Genomic DNA, 24,046 nt, shown 5'->3' on the forward strand with positions numbered 1-24,046 from the left:
TCAGCGCGCACATATGTGTTTCCACTGTGTCCCATCCTCAGCGCGCACATGTGTTTCCACTGTGTCCCATCCTCAGCGCGCACATATGTGTTTCCGCTGTGTCCCATCCTCAGCGCGCACATATGTGTTTCCGCTGTGTCCCGTCCTCGGTGTGCACATGTGCTCCGGCTGTGTCCCATCCTCAGTGTGCACCTACATGTTTCCACTGTGTCCCGACCTCCACCTGTGCTTTTAGGCCCTGCACGTCTAAATCATCCTCATTCACTTCACAGGAAGAGCACACATGGAAGGAACAGGGTCCCAAACCCAGTGCACCCCTGGTGGCCTCTCCGCACTGTGATGCAGCATGCAGTTGGCCTGAAGGCAGTACTGTGAAGAGAGCTGGTCCTCCTACCTGCTCTGCACATACTTCTCTCAAGCAGCAAGGCTGGGCAAGAAGTAGCGTAACTGGCTAACATAACGCCAAGGAAGGAAACGGGCTCGGCTGCCAACCCAAAGGTTGAAGGTTCAAATTCACCCAGACACGTTTCAAAGAAAACGCCTGAGAATTTACTTCCCAAAAAATCAGCCATTGAAATCCCTATGGAGCACAGTTCTGTTCTGACACACATGGGGTTGTGTGTGTCATGAGTCAGAGCCAACTCCACAGCAACTGGCTGAAGGGAAGGAAAAGCCTGGCCCTGAGGGAACAGATCTGGACCTGAAGGGACAGAGGGATGTAGAGAATCTAGCCTCTGGGAAAAGAAAGTGGCCCAGATCCAGGGGAGGGCTGAAGTTAAGCTTGGAGCTTTCCCTTCCCTAAATCCCTCTACCATATCCTCCTCTTGATTTCCTTAACATCTCCCCTTCCCTCCTAATTTAAGAAATCTCCATCTGGGACCTCTACAGTAGTCAAGAGGGAGCAATGGTGGCTCAACTGTTAAGTGTCCGGCTAATAATTGAAGGGTCAGCAGTTTGAACATACCAGCAGCCTGTAGGAGAAAAGCCCTGGTGATCTGCTCTCATAAAGATTATAGCCTAGGGACACCCATTGGGGCAATTCTACTCTGTCCTATAGGGTCACTATGAGTCATAACAGACTAGACAGCACACAACAACACCAGGGGTCAAGGGCCCAAAGCGGCTCTCAGAGAAATACTAGTGACAGACAAACGTAAGAGGCTCAGCTTCGCTAGATGAATTCCCGTTTCCTTAGGTGTAACGACAAAAGACCCAGGAAAGGCACGTGGTGAGCGCACACCTGAAATGTTAAAGCAGCCAACAGCTCTGTAGATACATCAGTACATAAATGATTCAGACTTCACGTTTTAAAAATGGAAACAATGCCAATATACTCAAACAAATATCAATATTTTGATAGTTTAAAATAAACCCATTGCCGTCAAGTCAATTCCAACTCATAGCGACCCTACAGGACAGAGCAGAACTGCCCCATAGGGTTTCCAAGGAGCAGCTGGTGAATCTGAACTACCAACCTTTCTGGTTAGTAGCTGAGCTCTTAACCACTTCACCACCTGGGAAACTAATATAGGCATACCTCGTTTTATTGCACTTTGCTCTATTGCACTTCGCAGATATTGTGGCTTTTACAAATTGAAGGTTTGCGGCAGCCCTGCATTAAGCAAGTCTATTGGCGCCATTTTTCCAACAGCATGTGTTCATTTCATGTCTGTGTGTCCCATTTGGGTAATTCTCGCAGTCTTTCAAACTATTCATCATCGTCATATTTGTTGTGGTGATCTGTGCTCAGTGATCTTTAATGTGACCACTGTCATTGTTTTGGAGCGCCATGAAGCGCACCCGTGTAAGACAGTGAACTTAATAAATGCTGTGTGTGTGCTCTGACTGTTCCACGGACCAGCCGTTTCCCCACCTCTCTACCTCTTCTTGGGCCTCCCTATCCCCAGAGACATGACAATATTGAAATTAGGCCAATTAATCAGCCTACAATGGCCTCTAAGTGTTCAAGTGAAGGAGTCCCTGTGTCTCACTTTAAATCAAAAGCTAGAAGTGACTAAGCTTAGTGGGGAAGGCATGTCGAAAGATGAGATAGGTCAAAAGCAAGCCTCTTGCGCCAGTTAGCCAAGCTGTGAATGGAAAGGAAAAGTTCTTCAAGGAAATTAGAAATGCTACTTCAGTGAACACACGAATGATATGAAAGTGAAACAGCCTTGTTGCTGACATGGAGAAAGTTTTAGTGGTCAGGATAGAAGATCAAACCAGCCACAACATTCCCTTAAGCCAAACCTCATCCAGAGCAAGGCCCTAACTCTCTTCAATTCTGTGAAGGCTGAGAGAGGTGAGGAAGCTGCAGAAGAAAAGTCTGAAGCTAGCAGAGTTTAGTTCATGGGGTTTAAGGAAAGAAGCTGACTCCGTAACATAAAAGTGCAAGGTAAAGCAGCAAGTGCTGATAGAGAAGCTGCAAGTTATCCAGAAGATCTAGCTAAGATAATTGATGTAGGTGGCTACACTAAACAAAAAATTTTCAATCTGTTGAAACAGCCTTATCTTGGAAAATGCCATCTAGGACTTTCATAGCTAGAGAGTAGAAGTCAATGCCTAGTTTCAAAGCTTCAAAGGACAGGCTGACTCTCTTGTTAGGGGTTAATGCACCTGGTGACTTTACGTTGAACCCAACGCTCATTTACCATTCCGAAAATCCTAGGGCCGTTAAGAATTATGCTAAATCTACTCTGCCTGTGCTCTATAAATGGACTAACAAAGCCTGGATGACAGCACATCTGTTTACAATATGGTTTACTGAATATTTTAAATCCACTGTAAAGACGTACCGCTCAGAAAAAAAGATTCCTTTCAAAATATTACTGGTCACTGACAATGCACCTGGTCACCCAAGAGCCCTGATGGAGATGTACAAGGAGATTAATGTTCTTTCCATGCCTGCTAACACAACATCTATTCTGCAGCCCATGGATCAAGGAGTAATTTCAACTTTCAAGTCTTATTATTTAGGAAATATATTTTGTAAGGCTATAACTGCCATGATAGTGATTCCTCTCATGGATCTGAGCAAAGTAAACTGAAAACCTTCTGGAAAGGATTCACCATTCTAGATGCCATTAAGAACATTCGTGATTCATGCAAGGAGGTCAAAATATCAACATTAGCAGGAGTTTGGAAGAAGTTGATTCCAACACTCATGGATGACTTTGAAGGGTTCTAGACTTCAGTGGAGGAAGTAAATGCAGATGTGGTGGAAACAGCAAGAGAACTAATATTAGAAGTGGAGCCTGAAGATGTGACGGAATTACTGCAATCTCACGATAAAACTTTAACGGATAAGGAGTTGTTTCTTATGGATGAGCAAAGAAAGTTTTCTTGAGATGAAACTACTCCTGGTGAAGATGCTATGAACATTGGTGAAATGACAACAAAGAATTTAGAATATTATATAAACTTAGTTGATAAAGCAGTGGCAGGGTTTGACAGGACTTTTTTGAAAGAAGTTCTACTATGGGTAAAACGCTGTCAAACAGCATTGCATGCTACAGAGGAATCGCTCGTAAAAGGAAGAGTCAACAGACACGGCAAACTTCACTCTCCTATTTTAACAAACAGCCATATCCATCCCAACCTTCAGCAACCACCTCCCTGATCAGTCAGCAGCCATCAACATCGAGGCAAGATCCTCCACTAGCAAAAAATTTACAACGCAATGAAGGCTCAGATGATGGTTAGCGTTTTTTAGCAATAAAGTATTTTTTAATTAAGGTATGTACATTGTTTTTTTTAGGCATAATACTATTGCACACTTAACAGAGTCTAGTGTCAACGTAACTTTTATATGCACTGGGAAACCAAAAAATCTGTGACTCCCTTCATTGCAATATTCGCTTTACTGAGGTGGTCTGGAACTGAACCCACAATATCTCCAAGGTATGCCTATATTTAGCATAATTACATAGCATATGGGCTATCATTATTATCCTGTAATATTAAGTACAGGTCAACATTATTTATTCAAAACTCTTGAGGCCAAACGTGTTCTGGAATACACAGTTTTTCAGGTTTTAAGGAGGTGAAATAGAACACCACTATATATACTATAACCCCTTGAGCAGGATCTGGGCAGCAACCCATAATCAAACATATCAATATTTTTGCAGCAAAACATGCCCTAAGCAGGTCAATAAAGACTATAAATAGCCTCAAGTCAGTTCACTGGAGATCAAGTCTGCTTTTGTTTACAAATGAATTATGAAAAAAAGCAAGGTTTTCAGAGTCTTTGCATTTTGGAATTGCAGATAAGGGGCTGTGGACCTGTATTCACAAACGGCACCTGGTCACCCACTAGGGTGCTCTGTTTCCACTGAGCACACAAAATGCACACGAGCTTGCACTGGTGAGGCCATGCGAGGCCCCTCTAACTTTACTATTTGGGAAGCTGTAGGGCATGAGCCCCCTCAATTCCCTCCAGCTGCCACAGGCCAGGCAGCCTCTTCAGGTCAGATCACTCTTCTTACCTAAAGCCCAGAGAAAAACAGGTGGCTGGAGGTACATGCAGGAATCTACGCCATCATCCTTCCCTTTCAAGTTTTAATCAAGGAAAAAGGAAGAGTAGGCCAGATCAATGAGACAGCCATATTTTAAAAATATGGTTCTTACTTTCGTTTTTAATGTCTGCATAATCTAGAAGCAGCTCCTGTCTCCTTCCATGTCCCCCATGGTCACAATGACAATGTGGACTACTTAAAAAAACAGTTGCCATCAAGTCAACTCCAGCTATGGCCACCTCATGTGTGTCAGCGTATAACTGTGCTCCACAGGGTTTTCAATGGTTAATTTTTCATAAGCAGATCACAAGGACTTTCTTCCAAGGCACCTCTCAGTGAACTGGAACCTGCAACCCTTCAGTTAGCAGCCCAGCATGTTATTGGTTTGTACCACCTAGTGGACTACTTAGTAGGTACTTAATAAGCTCTTCAAGGTTGACCAGCACTCCTATGGTGTGGCCCTGGTTGTGTTCCGGATGCATGAAGGCATTGTTTAAACAGCCAATTACTCAATCTCCAAGGTAACTTCTACTACCCAAGAAAATGCATAGCCAGCTCACTGTAAATGATTAGTGGTAAGCTAACCGAATGCAAATTGATCTTCAGATCAGTCTGGTAAGAGAGCCAAAAAAGGTAAGGTTTTCTGAAATATCATATAAAATGAGCCAAAAAAGTGTGTTCCACTTAATCTAAACTAATCTCCCTTCATTCTCAAATTATATTAAAATTATAAGCCTTAATCTTCTCTTGGATGAATCACTAATGGCTCCCAGTACTAAAGAAAAACTGTTTACCCAAGTGGTACATAGTAACTGCTCAGTGTTCTAGTGCAGAAGTTAATAAACTGTACTCCACAGGCCAAACCAGCTCTCCACCTGTTTCCCTAAATAAAGTTTTATTGGAACGGAACATCCATTCATTTATGCACTGTCTGTGGGTGCTTTTGTTCTACAATGGTCTGAACTACTAGAAGAGTTTGCAAAAAGATCACACGGCCCCCAAGGCCTAAATTATTTACATCTGGCCTTTAACAAATCATTTGCTATGGTGCAGTGATTAAGAGCTTGACTGCTAACCAAAAGGTCTGCAGTTCGAATCCACCAGCCACTCCTTGGAAACCCTATGGGGCAGTTCTACTCTGTCCTACAGGGTCATTATAAGTCAGAATCGACTCGACGGCAACAAGTTTGGTTTGGTGTCTACTCTACAGGGGTGCTATGAAGATTAAATGAGATATGACAGATGAAACACCTGGCACATGTAAGCAGTCAACAAGTAATAGCTATTAAACTGCAATTAATACCAAATTCAAACTTGCCTACCATATTAAGCAACGCTGAAATGTAAAGTGATTTAAGCTCCAGGCAAGAATTTTAAAAAATAAGACATTATGCTGGCATTCATCTACATTCCCTGTTACAAAAAGAAACAGCAATACACAGCTACTATTGTTTTGGAAGGCCGAAATTACTTCCACTTTCTCCATTTACTGTTTTTCAGTCCTTTAAAAAAAAAAAATTAAAAATTCAAGAAGCCAAGCTTCAATTCAATGCAGTCTCTATCAATCTTCGACAACCTTCTTTGCAGAAGTGGAAAAGCCAATGCTCAAATTTATATGGAATTGAAAAGGGCCCCAAATAGCCAAAGGGATCTTGAGAAAGACAAACACAGTAGGAGCACTCAAACTTCCCAATTTCAAAACATACTGTCGAAGAGAAAGATTAATAACATACGTCTTACATTGATTTTACAGTTTTTCTGACCCACGAAATCAAATATTAACTAAAAAAATCCTTTGTTCTTGTTGTTATTAGGTGTCCTCAAGTCAGTTCCGTGTACAACAGAACGAAACACAGCCCGGTCCTGGCATCCTCACAATCCTTGCTATGCTCGTGCCCACTGTTGCAGCCACTGTGTCAATCTATCTCCTTGAGGGTCTTCCTCTTTTTCACTGATCCTCTACTGTACCAAGTGTGACGTCCTTCTCCAGGGAGTTGGTCCCTCCTGACAACATGTCCAAAGTATATGAGACAAAGTCTCACCATCCTTGCTTCTAATGAGCATTCTGGCTATATGTCTTCCAAGACAGATTTGTTCCTTCTTCTGGCAGTCCATGGTATATTCAATATTCTTCACCAACCTCATAATTCAAAGGCATCAATTCTTCTTCGGTCATCTTTATTCATTATCCAGCTTTCGTATGCATACGAGGCAACTGAAAATACCATGGCTTGGGTCAGGCACACCTTAGTCCTTAAAAGTGACATCTTTGTTTTTTAACACTATAAAGAGGTCTTTTGCAGCAGATTTGCCCAATGCAGTGCGTATATTTTGATTTCCTGACTGCTGCTTCCATGGCCATTGATAAAAATCCCTGAACAAAAATTAATCCTGCCAGCAGCTTTTTTTCACCCAAAATTGCTAATCTCTTCTTTACTGTTCCAAGCCGGGTTTACTTAATTTAAATTTCAAAAGGTATCAGGGCTGCAGGTGGGTGGAGGGCCAGAGACAACTCTATGACCTGTTATCAGTTGATTTCCATAAAAGGGGAGGAAAAAAACAAACCAAACCCCTTGCTGTCAATTCGGACTCATAGCGACCCTACAGGACAGAGCAGAACTGCCCCCTAAGGTTTCCAAGGAGTGGCTGGTGAATTCGAACTGCAGACCTTTTGGTTAGGAGCCAAACACTTAACCACTGCGCCACCAGGGCTCCTAAAAGGAGAAGCCAGGATTCAAACTATCATGTTAAGATTAGTCAGTGGTTGATCTTCTATTCTCTCTCCTCTTTATAAGCTTCCCTGTAATTAAACTACTTCAAGTCATTTGCTTTTTTTTTTTTTAATCAGAATGATCTCCCTACATGCATATAGAGTAACTGCTCAGAATAAATCTTATGTTTCAATTTCTTTGAGTTTTGATTATTTTTAACAATACTATAAAGCTACAGTAATCAGAACAGTCTGGTACTGGCATAATAATAGACACAGAGGGCTAGAATTGAAAGCCCGGAAATAAACTCATGCACCAAGGGCTAACTGATTCTCGACAAAGGTGCTAACTCCATCCAATGGGAAAGAACAGTCTCTTCAATAAACGGTGGTGAGACAATTGGATCTCCAGATGAAACAGAATGAAGTCAGACCAATACCTCAACCATATACAAAACTTAACTCAAAATGGATCAATGACATAACTATAAGCACTAAAACCATAAAACTCTTAACACAAAACTTAAGAGTAATGTTTTGGGACCTACTTTTCAAAAATAAATTCTTAGTTATGATACCAAAAACACAAGCAACAAAAGAAACAATAAATAAATTGGGTTTCATCAAAATTAAAAACGCCTGTGCATCAAAGGATTGGGAATGGGAGAAAATATCTGGGAACCATATATCTGATAAAGGTTTAATATACACAAGATATAAAGAACTTATATAAATAAATAAACAACTTCTACAGCTCAACAACAAAAGGACAAACAACTCAAAAAATGGATGAAGATGATGAAATAATTTAGAAAAGGACAACAAAAATGGTTACACAACTTGAGGAATATAAACAATGTCACTGAATTGTACATGTATAATTTGTTGAAATGGTATACCTTTGCTGCGTATATTTTCACAAAAAAACATTTTTTAAGTGGACAAAGGACTTGAACAGGCATTTCACACATGAAAAGATGCTCAACATCATTAGTCATCAGGGAAATGCAAACAAACCCACAATGCGAGGAAGAGAATTTCAAAATCTCATGGAATCCACAGTTTCTGGATTTCTGAGGCTGGATGAACCCTCAAAACTACTACCCTGAGAAAATGTTTAAACTTTAAACCAAAAACACCTCCTGAAGTCTTCTTTAAACCAAATAAGGGTTTAGCAAAATTAGTAAAGAATGTCTGCCTTGAGCCTTGTGCTACTTTAAAGAATTGGTCATATAGGATCAAACTGACAGCAGCAACTTGAAAGGCCAGAAAAGAAGCCTGGAGGCATGACTTTATGTTAATGGAGGAATAATCTGGAGAGGGACAGTGAGAACGACTGAAGAATGTAATCACTGTCACTGAATTGTACAGGCAGAAATTGTTGAATAGGTTCATGTTTTGCTGCATGCAAAAACATCTTCAGGACCTCGGGATAGGCAAAGACGTCTTAAACTTGATGCACAAAGTACTCACTGTTAAGAGAAAAAAAAAAACTGGATAAATTGGACTACATTAAACTTAAGTACATCCGTTCTCAAAAGGCACATGTGGACAGTGAAAAGGCAGGCCACAGGGTGGGAAAAGATGCATGCAATACAGGTATTTTATCCAAGAACTAAGAACTAATATCCAGAATATCCAAAGGACTTCTACAAGTTAGTAAGAAAAATACAGACAACCCAATTAAAAAAGGCACAAAGATTTTAACAAGCACTTCCCAAAAGAGTAAATACAAATCGTTAATAAACATCTGATGACATTATCAACTTCGTTAATCATGAAGGAAACGGAAATTAGTAACAAAATTAGCTATGCCAAAAGAAGCCAGACACAAGAGTACATATTATAGGATTCCATTTATATGAAACTCTAAAACCCATTGCCATCGAGTCGATTCTGACTCACAGCAACCCTACAGGACAGAAAAGTGCCCTAAAGAGTTTCCAAGGAGAAGCTGGTGGATTCGAACTACTAATCTTTCCGTTAGCAGCTGAATGCTTAATCACTACGCCATCAGGGCTCCTAGCGACAGAATTATGTGAATTATGGTACTGGTGAAGAATACTGAATATACTATCATAGACTACCAAAGAAGGAACAGATATGTCTTGGAAAAAGTACAGCCAGAATGCTCCATAGAAGCAAGGACGGCAAGACTTCGTCTCACGTACTTTGGATGTGTTCTCAGGAGGGATCAGTCCCTGGAGAAGGACATCATGTTTGGTAAATAGAAGGTCAGCAAAAAGAGGAAGACCCTCAAAGAGATGGACTGACACTGTGGCTGCAATGATGGGCTCAAACACAACAACGATTGTGAGGATGGCGCAGGACTAGGCAGTGTTTCGTTCTGTTGTACACACGGTCGCTATTAGATGGAACCAACTCGCGGTACCTAACAACACCAACAACTAATGACAAAACAAATTAGTGGTTGTCTGAGGCTGGGGGTCGGGTAAACCGAGAAGGCACACAAGACAACTTTTTGGGAGTGATACAAAAGAGGATATGGAGAAACTGGACCCCTCATCCATTGCTGGGGGATTGTAAAATGATGCAGCTGCTGTGGAAAATAGTGTATGATGGTTTTTCAAAAAGTTAAATATAGAACTACTATATTCAATTCCACTCCTAGGTACATACACAAAAGAACTGAAAGCAAGAACTCAGATACTTAAACACCAGCGTTCACTGTAGCGTTAGTTACAATAGCAAAATGGTGGAACCAACCCTACTTGCCATCCACAGATGAACAGATAAACCGTGGTGCATACATCAATGATTACTCAGCCATAAAGAGAAACGAAGTCCTGATCCATGCTACAACGTGGATAAACCCTGAAAACGTTATGCTGAGTGAAATAAGTCAGACACAAAAGGACAAATAGTGTATGATCCCACGTATATGAAATATCCAGAACAGGCAAATGAATAGAGAACAAAGTTCACGAATGGTTACCAGTGGCAGGTGGAAGGGGGAAATGGGGAGTTATTGCTTAAAGCACACTGAGTTTCTGCTAAGGGTGATGAAAAAATTTGGAAATGGATGGTGGTGATGGTTGCACAACACAGAGAACATCAGTAGTGTCACCGAATTGTACATGTGCAAACAGTCTAAGTTCCAAATATTTTGCTATATATATTTCCACACAATTTTAAAAAATTAAGTATTCACTAACTGTACCAGGTAGTTTATTAAAATATTATTTTCTGTCAGCTTTTCAAAATTTGTAATTTGTTGTGATTTCTCATTCTAAATAAATATTTACTTTATACCTTAACAAAAAAGAAAGAAAGAAGCCAAGTTTCAAACTTTTGTTTAAAATAAAGCTAATCTCTTCAATCCACACTATATATGTCAAATAAAACCTAAAATGTACCTGAAGTTCTGAATGAGAAGATTATTATTAAAAGGGAGGAGAGACTTTTTTTAAAAGACGTTTCCAGATTCAGTAAAGCAACCAGCAATGCCTGCTGAGCTGTCTCTGAGGCCCTGCGTTCACTCACGTCACCAGTGTTCCAGGCTGGAGCACCTGATATGTTGCAGGCTCTGGCCTCCAAGTGTGAACAAGGCAGGCTCGCCACACCTGGAGAACTCACCAACAAGCGGGACTGCTCAATGCTGTGTAGGATTAGAACCCCGAGACACGGCCCATGACTAGCAAACCACCTATATTAAGTCATGTATTATAGCTTGAGGTGGTCTAGTCTGACATCAGCACTGCAGACAGGTTAAGTGACTTATCCGTGGTTACAAGCAAGTTAGTAGCTTCAAGAAGTGAAACTACCTTGCATAAAGCCATTTGTCCTTTCTTCTCACTTCCTTCTAGCTGCACCGACACCCGAGGGTAATGCACAGGCACTGACCAGACCAAGAGGGACCACCGGGGGCCCAATGCTGACTAAGCCTCACAAAGCATGATGTAATCCATCACAGCCACATTGGGGGGGGGGGGGGCAAGAAGCCCTGAACAAGGAGGCTCAGATGGACTGCCTGGTTGGTGACCATGAATGAGAGACAGGGTACCACATCCCTGTTTGGGACATGGAAGTTTTCACTGGGACCCCTCAAAGATCCCACTCGATGCATCTCTTCGTTTTTACCCTTTTTGGCTGTAATAAACCTGTACTAACTATGGTATGCTTTCTCCATGAATTCTGTGAGTCGTTCCACTGAATTAACACACCCTCAGAAACAGTGAGAGCCAGCAGGGGCTGGCGTCTGTCCCTTTGGCAGTTTGAGAGAAAACGTCCTCATAATGGGGGAGCCCAACACCACTCTGCGTGGCTGGGGCTGAGAGACAAGTGTCCATCTAACTTAAGAGCCCCGACCCCGCTCTGCATGGCTGGGGCTGAGAGACAAGTGTCCATCTAACTTAGGAGCCCTGGCCCCGCGCTGCGTGGCTGGGGCTGAGAGACAAGTGTCCATCTAACTTAGGAGCCCCGACCCCGCTCTGCGTGGCTGGGGCTGAGAGACAAGTGTCCATCTAACTTAGGAGCCCCGACCCCGCTTTGCGTGGCTGGGGCTGACAGAGAAGTGGCCATCTAACTTAGGAGCCCCTGCGTGGCTGGGGCTGACAGAGAAGTGTCCATCTAACTTAGGAGCTCTGACCCCGCTCTGCGTGGCTGGGGCTGAGAGAGAAGTGTCCAGCCAACGGAGGAGCCCGGACCCCGCTCTGCGTGGCTGGGGCTGAGAGACAAGTGTCCATCCAACTGAGGAGCCCGGACCCCGCTCTGCGTGGCTGGGGCTCAGAGACAAGTGTCCAGCCAACTGAGGAGCCTGGACCCACTCTGTGTGGCTGGGGCCAAGAGAGAAGTATCCATCGAACTTTTTAATCCCCGCCCCGCTAAGCCTGGCCGGGGCTGAAAGAGAAGTGTCCATCTAACTTATGAATCCCCACCCAGCTCAGCATGGCTGGGGCTGAGAGACAAGCGTCTGTCTAACTTATGGGCACTGACATAGCTCTGGGTAGCTGGGGCTGAGAGAGAAGTGTCCACCTAACTTAGAAGCCCAGACCCCACTCTGCGTGGCTGGGGCTAAGAGACAAGTGTCCATCCAACTTAGGAGCCTGGACCCCGCTCTGCATGGCTGGAGCTGAGAGAGAAGTGTCCACCTAACTTAGAAGCCCGGACCCCACTCTGCATGGCTAGGGCTGAGAGAGAAGTGTCCACCTAACTTAGGAGCCCGGACCCCGCTCTGCGTGGCTGGGGCTAAGAGACAAGTGTCCATCCAACTTAGGAGCCCGGACCCCGCTCTGCGTGGCTGGGGCTGAGAGAGAAGTGTCCACCTAACTTAGAAGCCTGGACCCCACTCTGCGTGGCTGGGGCTGAGACAGCACCCTGGCTTAGTGCAGTAACAAACCGTCTTCCTGACTTTTCTTCACACAGTGCCACCTTTACTTAGGAACTACTTCACGAAGGGTCTTCATGTTTCACTTCTCTGTGACCCTGCAAATGCTACTCCAGAAAAGCTCCTACCCAATCCTCAAAACCCTGGCCTCCTCTAGGCAGTGCTACTACTATGTTCTGTCTTCCCACAGAATTCTGTGCATCTCTATTATTGGAAACACTACAGTGTATAATAAGGAGCCCTGGTGGTGCAGTGGTTAAATGCTCGGTTGGTGGTTCAAACCCACCAGCTGCTCCACAGGAGAAAGATGTGGCAGTCTTCCTCCATAAAGCGTTACAGCCTTGGAAACCCTATAGGCCTATGGGCCAGTTCTACTCTGTCCTGTAGTGTCACTAGGAATCAGAATCAACTCGAGAGCAGAAGGTTGGTTTGGTTTATACTGTATTATAACAATTTGACATTTATCAGTTTCTCTGCCTATAGACTAGGATCTCTTTGAAGACAAGAACCCTGTCTTGATAAAGACTGCTAACATCTGAGTACTGACTATGTGGCAGACATGTGATAACTTTATATGCACTCTCATTTAATGCTCACAATAACTCAATTATCCCCACTATAGGCTGAGGAAATTGAAGCTTGGAGAGATTAAGAAAGCTCACACAGGTAAGGCTGCACAGCCAATTAATGTAACTGCTGTCAGTAAGTTGTACACCTGTGAAATGGCAAAAGTTGTGTGATAGATATGTTTACAAAAAAAAAGACCAGCTGCTGAGGCTGCTTATGTGCAACGAAACACCTCATGGGATCTGGTTCCTTGGTTTGGAGGTTTAGGGTCATGGTTTCATGGGACATCCCAGATAATCAGCCTAATACTGTGTTCAGTGCTTGTGTTCTATTGCCTAGTTCACTGGGGGTCTTAAAAGCTTGCAAGCAGGGGGACCTCATACCATCAAGAAAGCAGTGCCAGGAGCAGAGTGTGTCCTTTGGACTGGGGTCCCTGCGCGAAGAAGCTCCTAGTCCGGGGGAACACTGAAGAGAAGGCCGAGACAGAGAAAGCCTTCCCCTGGAGCTGACACCCTGAATTTGGACTTTTAGCCTACTTTACGGTAAGGAAATAAACTCTTTGTTAAAACCAAAAGGAAAAAAAAAAAAAAAAGCTTGCAAGCAGCCATCCAAGGCACAATAATTGGTCTCTATATGCCTGGAGCAAAAGAGAAAGAAAGTCAGGAATAGGAGAAGACATGGAATGTGTGGCTAACTGTCTCCATGAACAACTGCCTCCTTTGCCATGGGCCCAGAGGAACTGGATGGTGCCCGGCTACCATTACTGAACATTTTGATCGAAGATTCTATAGCAGAATCCTGATCAAAAGGGGGAAAATGTACAACAGAATCTAAAAATTTCATGTTATCCAGACTTTCTGGAGTCATGGAGGCTGGATGACCTCCTGAAACTATTGCCCTGAGACAATGTTTAAACCGTAAACCAAAACTATCCCCTGAAGTCTTCTTAAAATCAAACAATAGTCTAGCTTAACTTGTAAAAAATGTCTGCCTTGAGCATTATGCTCTTTTAAGAACTATCTATATGGGATCAAATTGACAACAACTACTCAAAAGATTAGATATGAACCATAGTGGGCAGGGAGTTTATATTAGTGGAAGAGGAACAATCTGGAAAAGGAGGGGTGGGAACGGTTGTACAACTTGAAGAATGTAATCAATGTCACTAAATTATACATGTAGAAACTGTCGAATTGGTTTATGTTCTGCTATGTATATTCTCAACAACAGATAAATTATAAAATTATAATTATAAAATATAGTGTTACATTGCATAATTACGTTATATATTATAGTATATAATTTATTATCTATTTATTAGAAAATAAATTAAAATTGAGAAATTAAAACAAGAAAGCTCATGCACTGTAGCAAACCCTGCAGTTTACTTACTTAATGTACTCCCAAGCTCTTCCTTCCCTAACAGTAACCCAATATTGTTCAAGCATCCCCACATGGCCACATGCTTCATTCAGGGGAAGCTTGACCTCTTCTCAACACTAGCAGGGTTGAAACCAACCGCTGACACGTATTCCACTTTCCAGTGACACTTGAGTGGTTGTGCAAAGCCATTCTGGCCAACGTGGTATAAAAAAATCTGCTTGGGAGCATCTAAGAAAGGTTTCCTCCCCAGTAAGAGACACAAGAAGACACTCTTCTTCCCTGGACACTGCCTTAACTACTACTAGGCTTCTTATTTGAGATAATAAATTTCTTTATAGTAACTTTTAAGCCAATGAAGTGAGAGTTTTTGGTTACTCTCAGCCAGAAGCATCCTAATATATAAAAGTGGTGGGATTGTGATTCAAACAGACAAGGTGACTTCATAACCCTCAAAAACTGAACAATTAGACTATCATCTCTCCCTGTAGCACCCCCACCATCTTGCACCAATGCCTAGCACATAAAAAGCACTTGTTAGATGAATGAAACAGAATTTAAGCTCAGCTTTCAAAGACAAGTAGAATAAATGTTATCATCAAGTTGTAAGTAAAAATTCAGGTCCTAGGTAACACCCTTAAGTAATATAAAGTCTGCTCACGCTTAGATGAGACCAAGGTTTAAGGAATTTGGAAAACAGAGTCCATACTAGAGCGAACAAAGTAATCTTGTAAGCACCAGTTTCCAAATCCAAATCACTCTCAGAAGATGGGATCAATGAAAAAATGCACAGAAGATTCTGTAAGCCTCTTTCACAACACCCATAGCACCTTTCAGCAGGCATGCAAACTTCTGACTCTTCCTTTCATCTCAACCTTGATCCAAAGGGGCCACCCTCTTGGCGTATGTGTGTTGTGGGCCAGAGGGAGAGAACATCCCCCCTTCGTATTTCAAATCCAGTCTAATTTTTACTCAAGAGAGCTCAGTCCTTGAATGATAAAATGGTCAACCTTCACGACTCACGTGAACCACAGGATCCCATACCCCAAGAGCACATGAAGGTCTCTAGAACCTGAAGGATATCCTCCAGACCATTTCACACATAGGTCACAGAAGAGGCCTTGACAAACCATACTGTTTCTGACCAGGTACCTGGACCAACTTCAAAACAGTGACCTAAAGGTGAAATATTCCACATCCTATGACCAATTCCATTCCCCAGAGAAAATCAATGACACTTGTCATTCATGAAGAGCCAATCACCAACGCATTCTTTCTCATCATCCATTTACTACAAGACACAACACACACTTTAACTTCAAGGCTGCAAATGCTTATAAACCTTCTAGCACAAGATCTTCTCTTTATCACTGGCCTTTTCTCAAAGTGCTAAAGCATAACAATTTCTTTTTTTATTAACCTCCAGCAAAAATCAAAGAAAACTCTACTTGCTCTATGATAAAATGCCCAAAAGCCAGAATCTAACTTTGTCTTATGGGAAGCCAAGAAGGCGTGTTGACTGCTCACAAAGGACTTTTTTTAAGGACCAGTTTTGATCCACCAAGGCAGCCCAGCCATCTCCAAGAGTGCCCTCTAAAGCACAGCTTACCTTGTAGTTGCTAGAGTTCACCCAAGAGGTAGCGAGTCCATCCACAAGCTTATCTAACATGGTCTGGTCATGCTCAAGGTCAGCTGACTTCTGTTTGTCTGAGAAATAATCTATAAGTTCTTGGCCAACCTGCAGTCGCTTCCCCACATCCTTCTGCAACACCTGTGCCAAGCAGGACTCCATGCGAGGCTCCATGGTGGAATTCAAATCCAAATCCAGCAAAAGCTAGAGGGCAGTCAGGATGACTCCCTCCTGGTATAGGGATCCTGGAGGTTGTCTCTTTGTTTGCTGAAGGTTACTAAGAGTCTGTGTTTCAAAAATGCAATCTGGGGAATGGCAACAATGCACCATGTGTGTCCGAAGAGCAGCTGGTAGGATATTAAAAGTCCAATTTAAATAACCAGAAGAAGATAAAGGAGTAAGTGGCAGAGTGATGCTGTACTACTGGGTCTGAAATACTTCATAATTCAGCAGTCCATTCTGAAAAAGAAGAGAGAACATGAAATCAGCACAGATTAAACACTCAAATGTTATGAAACATTAAATCAAAGACAAAGCAATCCATGCTGCAGAATCATTTATAATCAAATGGACTGAGATTTATGAACGCTTGGCAACCACATGAGTAATAATCATTGCTTTCATCAGAAAGAACACTGAAACCCAAAGAGAGCCAATGAGCTACCCAATTGGTGGGGAGATGCTTTTCACAATTTTCCAGTTTGTAAATATACTAGTCAGGAAATCAATCTTCTGCTTTAGTTAGCATATCTATTTGTAGCTTAAATTCTGCTTCCCACCAAAACCCTAACACAACTCTGTGTGAATTAGTATAGGACTTCAGCCTACTGCCTTACTCTTGACTCTCAAGTCTTCTAAAAATCCAAGTACCAGAGGTAGGGAGGGCTCCGTTAGAAACACCATCGACCAAAGTGGCCAGCTTGTGACCATTAACCACATTAACCCACATCAGACTTCTCGCTGGGCAGCTTTACAGTGGGGTGAGTAGTAGCCATGCCCCACCCACAAACAAAGAAAACAGAGAGACGAAGAGAAGGAAACTGGTCCACTTTATGATCAGTGGAGAAGAACCAAGATTCTCCAACCGCAGCCAGCAGCCACAGCCAGACATGAGTAAGGCCAGCGTGGACCATCCAGCCGTTCCAATCATCATCCGACTACAGCTACACAAACAAATGCAAGCAGCCAAGCAGGAAAACCACCCAGCCAAAGCACAGAACTATGAGAAAGAGCATCTCGTTGTTTTAAACCACTAAATTTGTTACACAGTGCAGGAGCCAATACATCCTGTTGCTCTTGGATAAATACCTCTGGAATTGTAGAACAAGACAGCCATAAAATCAGAAAGCAGGCTGTTTGGCTGCACTCCATTCCTCCTTTACAAACTGCATATTTATTTGGATGACTACCCCAAGGGATAGGATCGAGTCTGCTCATTCCTGCGAAGTATTTTAATAATAAAAATATTAATTGGCTTAATCTATATTTTGTTCACATGTGCAGTCAGTGGAATTAATAAATGTCAGGACCCTACAGCACATCCAACTCCTACACCAATAATGTATACTGATTCTGCCCACTTCTGCAATATGACCAGCAGAGCTGTAACCCTCACCTAATGACCCCGGTGAAGAACCGGAGGGTATCCGCTGAAAACCACGTCATGAGTTTGAAGTGCCTGCCATGGCCACACCTAGGAGCCCTGCCATGCCCAGGCATCGTCTTGTGATTATCAATGTACTTATGGCAATCAGCGATCAAAAGGAGGGATTGATAAAGGGTTAACCTACCCACAGCAGGCCAAAACCACAAAAGGCCAACTTGTTTGTCAGAATCTGAAAAGCCTAAAACAAGAGGAAAACTATATCAAAGGAGTGGGGCAGTGTGCTCTAACTGGTTCAGTGGACTGTGGATGTACGTACCAGAACTAAATAACAAGCTACCCCAGGAAGCAAGTTAAAGACCTACCCAATATCATATGTAGCCCACATAATAAATACAAAACAACCATTATATGACAGACCCAGGACCCCTGAGCCAAGCAACCAAACAGTTAGAAAAGGAAAACAAGAAAAGGTCACCCAATCATGATCTTATTAGTTCTTTGTCTTTAACCAATCATAGTCTGTAAGTAATGTACTCATAAAAAATCAGCACCTGTCAAAATTGTATAAAAAGCACTTATAGACTGTACTTCTTTGGATTTTGGTCTGTTTATAGCCTGAGTGCTTGCAACCCGTTTCCCACTTTGTTTTCTGATATGTCACAACATGTCAAAATCTCTTTGTTGCAGAAGGCTCTGGTGAAAGCTGTTTTACTACAAGAGCAACAGATAACTGATAACCCTTTCCCTAAACAGCTATCTTTCCTTGTCAGTGAAAAGACTCTCATATCCTTTACGCCTTTCAAGGGGCCTAAAATTATCAGACTTTAGCCAACAATAATACTTTTAAGCATTCTATGCTAGGTGATTTGTAGATACTACCTCTCATTGTCCAACTCTAGAAACTAGGTATTAACATCCCTATTTTACAGATGAGGAAACTGAGGTAAAGTGAGGTTTAGCAATTTTTCAAGGTTACATGGCCAATGAATTTCCTTTCGCAGCCTTCAAATCTTTATTATTGGAAGCCTGGCCTAGTTCTATTCTGACTCAGGGAAAGGAGGTCAGACTTCATGCTTAGCTAGGAAGCACCAGGCGGGAGAGCAAAGTCTCCGTTCCTTAAGTAAACACTGGGAGAGGTCCTGTTCCCAAGTCTCTCTACCGTGATTTTTAAGACACGTATAAAAACTAGACAAGACCGCTCTTTTTCTTCTAAATTTAAAAAAAAAAGGCAGCAACTGTCTTCGCTCAACACTTATTGTTACTAAACTGATTTTTTGTACTTTTTCTCCATGTTTTTGAGTGCTTTCTCCATCTGTACTTTCATAGGTATTCAAGGAACAATATTAATCACAGTTTCAAACCTACAAGGTACAAAAGTACAAGGCCTCCTTCCCACCTCTGTCCCCCAGCCACCCAGTTTTCTCCCTAAAATTGTAGCAAATAATGTCATTAGTTGCTTGTGTATCCTTTCAGATATTTCTAGCTTCCCAAGCAAACAAGTGTATGTGTTCTTCCTAACCCCCCAAGAAGAGTTGTCTAAACATTTAAAATTAAATCATATGAAGAGAAATCAAAATCAAACAAAAATGCAAGCAAAATTTCATATAGCAACAGAGTTTTATAAAATACTTCATATTAAAAAATGTAAAAAACAAAAAATAAAGAGGAAGGAGGAGAAGTGGGGGAGAATTTAGAGGACTTGGACAAGAAGAAGGAGGAGGAGAAGAAATAAAAAATCTCTTTCTCCCACCCGCATCCTGACCAGGGTCTCTGTTACGCGTAAGACATTATGGAACGCGCTGGGGAAACGAGAACAAACAGAGCTCAGTCTCTTTATGAACGCTTGCCTTACCGAACATACGTATTAGCCTGCTGCCTTTCACAAGCCTGTGCTTTCTTGCTCTTTAGTAGTCAGTGGTGCTGGAAACATCATTTAAGAGAGCGGCATTTTACAAAGGAGGACTACCTAACGACAGTGTTGACAGAGAAGAACACTATTTCTCAGTCAAAAACAAAAACTGTTCAACTCTCACCCATTTTCCAAAAGAACAAGAGAAATGTAAAAAGGATACAGACGAAAAGGTAGAAGGTTGGTGAGATTAGAGTAGCAAAGAACCTTTTTCTTCTTTATTTATCAGGCTAATATGTCTCCTCTTGAGCAAGATCTCATATGAAGGCTATGGAGTAGCCCAAATGTTACTGCATCAGTTGGCTACAAAAAGGTACACATTTCAGTATTTATGGAAAAAAAAAAAAAAATGCCCCCAACTCCTCCCAATGCCAACAGCAACAGTCCCTTCCCAAACTCCCCACCATCAACCTTCTCTGCCCCTATTACAATAGTTAGGTTCCAAGCATCTCAACCTTTTCCTGTCATACTCTTAAAGATCCTAAATCATTTATAATGAGGCTATATTATATTGGTCTATAAGCACAAAACAATAAAAGGTCAAGATGATAGTCCTAATCATTCTCCTTTCTAACACTCTGGAAAACAGAATTAACAGAGAAACCTCTACCAGAACAACAGCAACTTTGCTGCAGGCCAAAAGGAAAAAGCTAAAAAATACCAGCTTCAACAAGAGTGAAGAAAACACACAATGAGAAAAAACAACTTATGTAATAGAAGAAGCAATAAAGGTGGGAATCCTAGCCTTGAACTCTTGACTCTGCACTTCTTGAGTGGCACTAGAGAGAATACTGGCTCTAGATATATTAAATAAGATTCGGGATGGAAAAGGGCTTGCATAAGGTTTTTTTTTATTTAAATAGCTCCCCCCTCCATTCCCTTACCATACATCCACTCTATGGATTTAGGTACACAACCACTGAAAAGTATCAACAATGGGGGATGCAGAACCAACCATAAGCTCTTCAACTACCTGGTTGTCTTAGTCATCTAGTGCTGCTACAATAGAAACACCACAAGTGGACAGCTTTAACAACGAGAAATTTATTTCTTCACAGTCCAGTAGCCTAAAAGTCCAAATTCAGGGCATCAACTCCAGGAGAAGCTTTTCTCTCTCCATCGGCCTTCTTCTCTTCAGTGTTCCCCCGGACTAGGAGCTTCTCCGCACAGGGACCCCGGGTCCAAAGGACACGCTCTGCTCCTGGCACTTTCTTGGTGGTATGAGGTCCCCCTGTCTCTCTGCTCACTTCTCTCTTTTATATCTCAAGAGATTGCCTCAGGACACAATCCAATCTTGTAGACTGAGTCCTGCCTTACTAACACAACTGCCACCCATCCTCCATCGTTAACATCATAGAGGCAGGATTTACAACATATAGGAAAATCACACAATTCCAGGAATCATGGCCCAGCCAAATTGATACACACATTTTTGAGGGGACATAATTCAATACACGACATTGGTCTAGTGTCAACCGCTCCATAAGAGAACTTTCAAGTAGGATCATTTTGACTTAGTAGCTTAAAACAACAAGAACTTAATGGTTCTCGTAAGTTTATGATTTGGCTGGGCTCGGCTAATGGTCTTCTGGTCTCACCTGGGGTCATCCATGCGGCTATAGTCAACTGGCAACTTGACTGAGGCTACAGAGTCTAAGGTCCTGTCATTCACGTGTCTGGGACACTGGTGCTGGTTATTGGCTGGGCCTCTCTACACATGTGGTCTCTAACCACTTACTATAACCTGTGCTTCATTATACGGTAGTTGAATCATTCCAAGATGGCAAAAGCAGAAGCCGAGAGACCTCTCAAAGCCTCGGATCCAGAACCTGCACATCACTTCTGCCACATTTTACAGGTCAAAGCAAATCACAAGGCCAGTCCAGAGTAAAAGTGTGAGGAAGTAATTTACATGGGATCAAACTGACAACAGCAAGCGGAAAGATTGCATAGGCACCTTAGAGGGCAGTGAGTTTATGTTAATGGGGAGGAACCACTCAGGAAAGGAGAGTGAGAATGGTTCCCCAACTTAGAAGAATGTAATCAAAGTCACTGAATTGCACATGTAGAAATGGTGGAAATGGTCTATGTTTTGCTGTGTATATTCTCAACAACAGCAAAAAAATAATTTTTTTTAAAAGTGTGAGGAAATAGACTCAACCTCTTAATAGGAGCTGCAAAATATTGTGGCTGTTTTTCAATCTAACACGTATGTATTCAATAGATACTTGCAGCATGAATAAATGGATGCGGTGAATATACTTGTATTCCATTTACCAGTTTCCAGTCTAAATATCTCAGTTACTTACTTAACCACCTCACAAATATCACATTCCCACTAAAGACGATTCCAAAAATAAATAACTCAATCTAGGACTTTACCTGAAAGAGCCTCCAACCTACTTGGAGAGGACAAGATGTACTTATACTTACAAAAAGCTCATCAATATAAGAATTCAACACAAATACAGGATGCCACAATTAGACTTCACAAGGTAGAATACTGCACCTGCCAAATAAGGGGGCAAAATAAGGGATGGATCAAGGCCCGAGATGTCCAAGTCAAAACTATACATAGATTCAGCTGAAGCTGTCTTAAAAAATGGATAGGATTTTTACAATTAATTATGGCACTTTATAGGGGAGGAAAAAAAGTATAAGCCAAGTGAGAGATGAAGGATCTTGAGAAGAGTTGAGGGAAGAAATGTCCTAAGGCCGAGATATCCTGCTTCATTTGTCATCTTCCAGGTGACACATCCCCAACCCCACCCCACCCCAAATTCACTGCAGACTCAGATTCCAGCCTCCGTGTCAACCTCTCTGTCTTCTCTCATTTTCCCTGGTGGCTTCAACATCCACACGGATGACAACACAACCTCCTTTCTCCCTCCTTGGAGTTTTAACCTTTCAGTTGTCTAGCCTCCAGCATCAGACCCCACTTTCCCACCACAACTGCCCATCCTGCTAGCCCTTTCACTCAAGCACATTCTACAACCACCTCAAGTCCATCAACCCCTTACCAACTTTACTTCCTTTTAGCCTGGATTAAATTCCACAGAGGGTGCAAAGCTTGAAGCTACCCCCAACTTTCTTTCGATCTCTGAAATAGTTGTCTAGTAATACCCTGACCCTAGATAAACTTAACACACTTCATCAACTGCCTTCTCCACGCCCGCACCAAACAGGTGAACATGCCGAGGGGAAGAAAACACACACACACATGCATGCATGCACACACGCACACACAAACCAGTTTCATTTTAAACTGACAATCTCAAACTTGGAAAAGGCCCTCAACACCACCCAGCACTCCAACTCAAGTTTTCTAGTAAGTTTGCTTACTCTACTCTCCAAAATGATTTTATCTTCTGCTCAAACACCCACCCACCCGCAGCTCTCACCTGACATTTTTCCCTCCTACTTGGCTGATAAAGTAGGCAATATCCAACAACTTAGATCTTCCCACCACCAAATTACGACAGTTACCTGCATTTTTCTCCCCTCCGTGATATAAGGAAGGCACCCTCCTTTTCCTCTCCTCGGAGTTTTGACTTTTCAGTTGTCTCCTCCACTGGCTCATTCCCAGAAGCTTATGAAGTTCCTCTTTAAAAGTCCCTCTTGATACACTGTTGGTGGGAATGTAAAATGGTACAACCACTTTGGAAATCAATTTGGCACTTCCTTAAAAAGCTAGAAATAGAAGTACCATACGATCCAGCTATCCCATTCCTTGGAATATATCCTAGAGAAATAAGAGCTGTCACACGAATAGACATATGCACACCCATGTTCACTGCAGCACTGTTCACAATACCAAAAAGATGGAAACAACCCAGGTGCCCATCAACGGACGAATGGATAAATAAATTATGGTATATCCACACAATGGAATACTACACAACGGTAAAGAACAATGATGAAGCCGTGCAACGTAACATGGAGGAATCCGGAGAGCATTATGCTGAGTGATTTTAGTCAGTCACACAAGGACAAATATTGTATAATACCACTATTATAAGAGCTCAAGGAAAGATTTAAACACAGAAGAAAACAGTCTTTGATGGTTACGGGGGTGGGGAGGGCGGGTGAGGGTTATTCACTAACTAGATAGTAGACAAGTATTATCTTAGGTGAAAGGAAGGACAGCACTCACTACAGGGGAAGTCAGCATAACTGGACTAAACCAAAGCTAAGAAGTTTCCTGAATACAATCAAACACTTTGAGGGACAGAGTAGCAGGGGTAGGGATCTGGGGACCATGATTTTGGGGGACATCGAGGTCAACTGGCGTAACAAAGCTTATTAAGAAAATGTTCTGCATCCTACTTTGGTGAGTGGCATCTGGGGTCTTAAAAGCTCGCAAGCGGCCATCTAAGATGCATC

General features: G+C 42.3%; 1 protein-coding gene across 12 annotated transcripts in view; it reads right to left on the minus strand.

The window, feature by feature from the left end:
- Positions 1–24,046, minus strand: part of CLASP1 (cytoplasmic linker associated protein 1) — a 350,733-nt gene that overhangs the window by 293,522 nt on the left and 33,165 nt on the right. For 10 of the 12 annotated variants that reach the window (XM_023742167.1, XM_023742168.1, XM_023742166.1 and 7 more), the window contains exon 2: positions 16,128–16,607. In XM_023742167.1, the coding sequence (XP_023597935.1) occupies positions 16,128–16,322 (195 nt within the window). In that variant the 5' untranslated portion in view covers positions 16,323–16,607. Of the gene's footprint in view, positions 1–16,127; positions 16,608–17,456; positions 18,894–23,149; positions 23,303–24,046 lie in introns of those variants that run through there. The other 2 variants (XM_023742158.1, XM_023742159.1) reach the window with 2 other exon arrangements.

The sequence above is a fragment of the Trichechus manatus genome, unplaced genomic scaffold (genome assembly GCF_000243295.1).
Source record: "Trichechus manatus latirostris isolate Lorelei unplaced genomic scaffold, TriManLat1.0 scaffold00203, whole genome shotgun sequence".
Lineage (NCBI taxonomy): Eukaryota > Metazoa > Chordata > Mammalia > Sirenia > Trichechidae > Trichechus > Trichechus manatus.